This window comes from Rana temporaria, chromosome 8 (genome assembly GCF_905171775.1).
Source record: "Rana temporaria chromosome 8, aRanTem1.1, whole genome shotgun sequence".
Taxonomy (NCBI): Eukaryota; Metazoa; Chordata; class Amphibia; order Anura; family Ranidae; genus Rana; species Rana temporaria.
The window spans coordinates 158,440,748-158,448,247 of NC_053496.1; the positions used below are offsets into that span (position 1 = coordinate 158,440,748).

General features: G+C 51.1%; 1 protein-coding gene across 1 annotated transcript in view; it reads left to right on the plus strand.

Annotated features, from left to right (window-relative positions):
- TCIRG1 (T cell immune regulator 1, ATPase H+ transporting V0 subunit a3) overlaps positions 1–7,500 on the plus strand; it is a 68,606-nt gene that overhangs the window by 892 nt on the left and 60,214 nt on the right. The window contains exons 2-3 of the mRNA XM_040321010.1: positions 3,674–3,808; positions 7,331–7,409. Coding sequence (XP_040176944.1) covers positions 3,692–3,808; positions 7,331–7,409 — 196 coding nt within the window. The 5' untranslated portion in view covers positions 3,674–3,691. The remainder of the gene's footprint in view (positions 1–3,673; positions 3,809–7,330; positions 7,410–7,500) is intronic.

Below are 7,500 nucleotides of genomic sequence, written 5' to 3' on the forward strand. Positions count from 1 at the left end.
ACATGGAGATTGGAGGCAAAGGGTGATTGGAGGCTGGGGGTGAGTGTGCTTGCGGTGGCACCGCAGAGGGGGATGGAGGCAGGGGGCAATGGAGGCAGGGGGTGTTAGTGGCAGGGGGTGATTGGAGGCAGGGGGTGTTGGTGGCACCGCAGAGGGAGGGGACAATGGAGGCAGGGGGCCTGGGAGAGATTGGAGGCAGGGGGCCTGGGAGAGATTGGAGGCAGGGGGCCTGGGAGAGATTGGAGGCAGGGGGCCTGGGAGAGATTGGAGGCAGGGGGCCTGGGAGAGATTGGAGGCAGGGGGCCTGGGAGAGATTGGAGGCAGGGGGCCTGGGAGAGATTGGAGGCAGGGGGCCTGGGAGAGATTGGAGGCAGGGGGCCTGGGAGAGATTGGAGGCAGGGGGCCTGGGAGAGATTGGAGGCAGGGGGCCTGGGAGAGATTGGAGGCAGGGGGCGATTGGAGGCAGGGGGCCTGGGAGAGATTGGAGGCAGGGGGGCGATTGGAGGCAGGGGGCCTGGGAGAGATTGGAGGCAGGGGGCGATTGGAGGCAGGGGGCCTGGGAGAGATTGGAGGCAGGGGGCGATTGGAGGCAGGGGGCCTGGGAGAGATTGGAGGCAGGGGGAGATTGGAGGCAGGGGGCCTGGGAGAGATTGGAGGCAGGGGGAGATTGGAGGCAGGGGACCTGGGAGAGATTGGAGGCAGGGGGCGATTGGAGGCAGGGGGCCTGGGAGAGATTGGAGGCAGGGGGGCGACTGGAGGCAGGGGGCCTGGGAGAGATTGGAGGCAGGGGGCGATTGGAGGCAGGGGGCCTGGGAGAGATTGGAGGCAGGGGGCGATTGGAGGCAGGGGGCCTGGGAGAGATTGGAGGCAGGGGGAGATTGGAGGCAGGGGACCTGGGAGAGATTGGAGGCAGGGGGCGATTGGAGGCAGGGGACCTGGGAGAGATTGGAGGCAGGGGGCGATTGGAGGCAGGGGGCCTGGGAGAGATTGGAGGCAGGGGGAGATTGGAGGCAGGGGGCCTGGGGGAGATTGGAGGCAGGGGGCCTGGGGGAGATTGGAGGCAGGGGGAGATTGGAGGCAGTGGGCCTGGAAGAGATTGGAGGCAGGGGGTGTTGGTGGCACCGCAGGGCCTGGGGGGATTGGAGGCAGGGGGAAATTGTGGCACCAAAAGGGGGGTGAAGGCAGGGGGTGTTGGTGGCAGAGGGGGATGGAGGCAGGGGGTGATGTGACTAAATAATTTACCCTTATTATATCAAAAATAACAAAAATATGTTTTTTTACTTTAACCACTTGACCACTAGGCACGTAAACCCCCTTAATAACCAGACCAATTTTCAGCTTTCGGTGCTCTCACAATTTGAATGACAATTACTCAGTCATACAACACTGTAACCAAATGAAATTTTCGTCCTTTTTTTCACACAAATAGAGCTTTCTTTTGGTGGTATTTAATCACCGTTGGGTTTTTTATTTTTTGCGCTATAAAAGAAAAAAGACTGAAAATTCTGTAAAAAAAAATACATTTTCTTTGTTTCTGTTATAAAATTTGGCAAATTTAGTATTTTTTCTTCATTCTTTTGCATAAATGTGAAAGATGAAGTTACGCCGAGTAAATAGATACCCAACATGTCACCCTTCAAAATTGCACACGCTCGTGGAATGGCGCCAAACTTCGCTACTTAAAAATCCCCATAGACGACGTTGCAGGGTATTGCGGAGTATTGTGGGGTATTGCGGAGTATTGTGGGGTATTGCGGAGTATTGTGGGGTATTGTGGGGTATTGTGGAGTATTGTGGGGTATTGTGGGGTATTGTGGAGTATTGTGGGGTATTGCGGAGTATTGCGGAGTATTGCGGGGTATTGCGGGGCATTGCGGAGTATTTTGGGGTATTTTGGGGTATTTTGGGGTATTTTGGGGTATTTTGGGGCATTGCGGAGTATTTTGGGGTATTGCGGAGTATTTTGGGGCATTGCAGAGTATGGGGGCATTGCAGAGTGTGGCTGGTACTGCAGAGTATTGCACAGGGAGGGATCGATGGCTGGATCTGTGACTGCATGTGTCACAGATCCAGCCCGCAGCAGCAGCAGCAGCTGCTGCTGCTTCCGCTCTCTCCCCTCTCCTCTCTCACACTGTACCGTTCGGTACAGAGAGGAGAGGGAGGAACCGGCGTAATCACATGACGCCGGTTTGTTTACTAGTGATCGCTCCGTCATTGGACGGAGCGATCACGTGGTAAACCGCCGCTATCAGCGGCGATTTACCGTGATCCGTGATCAGCCGGGTCCGGAGGACCCGGTGGTCACGGAGACTCCCGTGTGCGTGCGATTCTAGGAGGACGTACATTGACGCCCTCCTAGAGTTAAGCAACCGCCTTGTAGACGTATTTCGTCTATAGGGCGGTTGCTAACTGGTTAATACCTTCTTTTAAATCACCTTGCTATTTGCCTAGCGTACTTGTTTGTAGCCTAAATACTGAAATTTGCACCTAAAAATTTAATTTAATAACTTTTGTGAAATGCCAGTAAAAACGTGGCTGCGCCAGTAAATTTCGGGTGTCCTGGCAGTAAATTTCAATCTGGTTGGTTGGCAACACTGGCACCCCCACGCATGTAAAAATTGCAGTATGTGTGTGGGAATTGCAGGAAAATTACATGGTTAAAAAGACCATGAGATTCCCCTTGGCCGCATTTTTGAAAAAAATAAAAATGTAAAATCGCATTATATTGTGTGGCGGATTGCAGGTAAGTTGTATGGTTAAAAAGGCTAATAGAACACAGGTCGTGTTCCATTAACTTCTTACACAGTGATACCAGCTGGGGAAGTTTACACATTGATTTGGGGTCAGTAACAGGAAGGGGAGATCAGCGAACAGAGGTTTGCTGATCTCCCTTGCCTCTACATAAATGCACCCGCCATGCTGGTCCTGGGTCCACCGATGAGCGTGCAGAGCCAGAGAAACAGCATGGGTGTCCTTGGGGGGAGAGTTACCGGCTAAATAGCCCCCTTCCACATCCCCACATGCAACATACTACCTATTCAGAGGTCACTGTGCAGCCCTGCTCCTCATGGCCTTTGCAGCAAAGTCTAAGAGACGGTTCACACAGGGGCAAAACGTCATGCGACTTAGCCTCCTGACAAGTCACGCTCCGTTCTGTACTATGGAACCGTTCTAATAGGAGCGACTCAAGTCTCTCCGACTTAGAAAAAGGTTCCTCTACTACTTTGGGATGACTTCAGGGCGACTTGCATTGACTTTAATACAGAAGTCATTTTGCAAGTCGCCTCTGAAGTCGTGGGCAGATTGCCCTGCCGAGTCCCTCGGCAAGTCGTGCCGCCCCTGTGTGAACTGGCGCTAAACATGAAGTTGTCCTTTAAATAAATGTAAATATATGGGAGAAATTTCCCGCCCTTCTGTCATTCAACCGTCAGTTGACTAACTGGAAATATTGCAGTCACAATAATTTTATGGTAATTGAGTGACTTCTTTAGCATTTTATTTTGGGGTGGAGGCTAAACCAGAAAATGTGCAATTATGATCTATACAATTTTTTCCTTTGGGCCAGATAAAGTGCATTACCACAACATTTTTCATAGGCTTCTCATGCTCCTGTAACCTCTGTTCCCCTCTGCTTCTGTAACCTAAATTTTTATTTTGCTATTATTTTGTTTAGGTTTTATTAGATGACAAGATGGGCTCCCTTTTTAGAGGGGAGGAGATGTGTTTGGCTCAGCTGTACCTGCAGTCGGGCAGTGAATATCAGTGTGTCAGTGAGCTGGGAGAACTTGGACTGGTGGAATTCAGAGATGTAAGTATATTTTGTGATGCATTTAAAAAAATGGGTCTGGGACGTGGGGGGCGGCGCGCCGTCGGTTTGGGACGTGGGGGCCGGCGCGCCGTCGGTTTGGGACGTGGGGGCCGGCACGCCGTCGGTTTGGGACGTGGGGGCCGGCACGCCGTCGGTTTGGGACGTGGGGGCCGGCACGCCGTCGGTTTGGGACGTGGGGGCCGGCACGCCGTCGGTTTGGGACGTGGGGGCCGGCACGCCGTCGGTTTGGGACGTGGGGGCCGGCACGCCGTCGGTTTGGGACGTGGGGGGGCGGCACGCCGTCGGTTTGGGACGTGGGGGGCTAGCACGCCGTCGGTCTGGTGCGCGGGGGCCCGCACGGCGCCGGTCTGGAGCGCGGGGGCCCGCACGGCGCCGGTCTGGAGCGCGGGGGCCTGCATGTCGAAAATGTTGGTTTTCTGTAGCATCTTGGTTGGGTGATTAATTTGGCCAGGATTCCTTGCTGGGTTGGATGAAATCTGTGAGTGACGGACAAGGATTCGTAATGCTACTAAATAGCCTAAATATTTCTCCAAGAAATATGAAAGTTGACCTGCTGTCTTTTAAGTAAACCGCTAACAAAAACTGTTACATTTTTGCACTACCTTAATGTTACTATGTTTATGAACAACTAGACAATTGGCCAGTTTGTCTGAACAGAAGACACAGACAGGTGTGGGTCATATGCCAACTATGGGGTAGATTCACATAGATCCGCGTATCTTTGTGGCGGCGTAACGTATCCGATTTACGTTACGCCTCCGCAACTTAAACGGGCAAGTGATGTATTCTCAAAGCACTTGCTCCGTAAATTGCGGCGGCGTAGCGTAAATCGGCCAGCGTAAGCCCGCCCAATTCAAATATGGGACAGGGGGGCGTGTTTTATGTTAATGTTCTGTGACCCGACGTGATTGACGTTTTTCCCGAACGGCGCATGCGCCGTCCGTGGAATTTTCCAGTGTGCATTGCTCCTATCGCGCCGTCATTGGTTTCGACGTGAACGTAAATGACGTCCAGCCCCATTCACGGACGACTTACGCAAACGACGTAACTTTTTCAAATTTCATACTTAACATTGGTACGCCGCACTTACGCCACCATATAGCAGGGGTAACTATACGCCGGGAAAAGCCTAATGTAAACGGCGTAACTGTACTGCGTCGGCCGGGCGTACGTTTGTGAATTCGCGTATCTGGCTCATTTATATATTTCGACGCGTAAATCGGCGTACACGCCCCCAGCGGCCAGCGTAAATATGCAGTTACGATCCGACGGCGTAAGAGACTCACGCCTGTCAGATCTAAGCGAAATCTATGCGTAACTGATTCTATGAATGAGGCGCATAGATACGACGGCGCAACTCAGAGATACGCCGTCGTATATCCACTGAGAATCTGGCCCTATGTCAAGGAGACTCGTGCAACTGAAAGCTGCAGTAAATATTAGGCCTTTTTAACAGAAAAAGACAAGGGTGGAACTTTGAATGAAACATGCATCCCAGGAGATAACGCGAAACAATAGAATATGGCAGATATCTAGTCCGATAGAACCAAAAACATTACATGAGAGCATTGCATGACAACAATTGACAATCAGTTGTTTAATCGCATAAAAAATATAACAAAAACAATAATGACATAACACACCTAGGGCCAGATTCACGTAGCCCAGGCGCAGCGTAACGTAACCGATTTAGGTTACACTGCCGCAAATTTTCTGTCTAAGTGCCCGATCCACAAAGCACTTACCTGGAAATTTGCGGCGGTGTATCCTAAATCCGTCCGGCGCAAGGCGGGCCAATTCAAATGGGGCGGGTACCATTTAAATTAGGCGCGCTCCCGCGCCGGACGTACTGCGCATGCTCCCGACGCAAATTTCCGGACGTGCTTTGCGCGAAATTACGACGCGCCGACGTTTTGTAAATCGCGATGTGAAAAAAAAAAATTCAAAAGCAACGCGGGAAAGACGGGTATACTTTTACATGGTGTAGTAATTTTACACTTTGTAAAAGGTGCCCTATCTTTGCGACGGCAAACTAACACTTGCGGCGACGTAACAACGGGAAAAAGTTTCGTGGATGAGGCCTTATATGTAATACGGTGCAGCTTTACCAGTCCTTGGGTGTGGGGGCTACATTTATTTTTTTTTGCATGTTTTTCTGCCAGTAACACACTTCTGTCCGTGGGTGACAACGCTCATTTACTGTACTGTATCTATGGAGGAGTAGCCTTGCCGCCCTGGGACAGGTAGTATAAGGACTACAGAACACCTTCCCTTTCCTCTCCTTTTCTCAATAACTTAGGCTGCATTCACACCTGAACGCGGCGTATTTTACAGCGACAAAACGCGGTAAAATACGCCACGGTAACATACACAGGAGGGGTGATCAACATTGTCGGCTATGGCCAAACGCCGAAAGCCGCCTGAAAAAAAGGTCCGGGACTTGTTTTGAGCTTCAGGCGTTTCGGCGTTCGGCGTGGAGATGTGAACCATCTCCATAGCCGACAATGTAAAATCACCCCTCCAGCGTATTGCAGGCTGCAATAGCGTCGCGCTACAGGCGACAATACGCCTAGGTGTGAATGCAGCCTTAGGCCCCGTACACACGACCGAACATGTCTGCTGAAACTGGTCCGCGGACCAGTTTCAGCAGACATGTTCGGTCGTGTGTAGGCCCGAGCGGACAGGATTCGAGCGTACATTTGCCCGCCGGGCCTTTTTCCAGCGGGCAAATATTTCCAAACTTGTTTAGAAACAGCCCGCTGGAATCCTGTCCGCTCGGACATGTTCGGTCGTCTGTACAGACCTACCGTACATGTCCGAGCGCCCGCCATCCCTCGCATGCGTCGAATGACTTCGACGCATGCGTGGAAGCATTGAACTGGCAGGGCCGCCCACGTCGCCGCGTCATCGTCGCGGCAACGGCGCGGCCACGCCCCGCGTATTGTTTACGGGCGGATTTCTGTATGATGGTGAGTACAACCACCATACAGAAATCCCCGGGCAGACATGTACGGTGAAAACGGTCCGGCGGACCGGTTTCATCGTACATGTTTGCTCGTCTGTACGCGGCCTTAGAGTAAGGTTTTTGGTAGACCACAGAGATAGCTACAGAACTGGGCTATGGTGCAGGCAGAAGAGGTATCCCCCGCTGGTCCTTTCATGGGTAAGGGGTGCACTTTTTGCCTTTTTATACAAAAGAATCTTGTCCTGTCCCTGGATAGCTGGGGTCAATGTAACTGATAAGCATGCAGCATTGGCAAATTGCACATCAGCTCAAAAGATTTCTGGCGGGATCAACAAGAATTGTATGCATTTATTGAACACATAAAACGCGATCTAATTTGCAAGTTGATTGACTTTACATATATTTTGAAAGTCTTAAAGATTGTCTTGTAAGTTCATTCAAAGAAAGCTATTTTGTTCTGTGCAGCTCCTATTTATTACTTATACCTGATGTGTTTTTGTTTTTTGTTTTTGTTTTTTTCCTTTTTAATTCTGCAGCTGAACCAAAATGTTAACGCCTTTCAGCGTCGCTATGTGTCAGAGATTCGGCGTTGTGACGAAATGGAAACAACCTTTGGTGAGTGCGGGGGCATTTCCTTCAGATCCGGGTTCCTAAACTTTAGAAGCTGAGCGCCCAAATAAGATTTTTTTACTGCATCAGAGTTTGA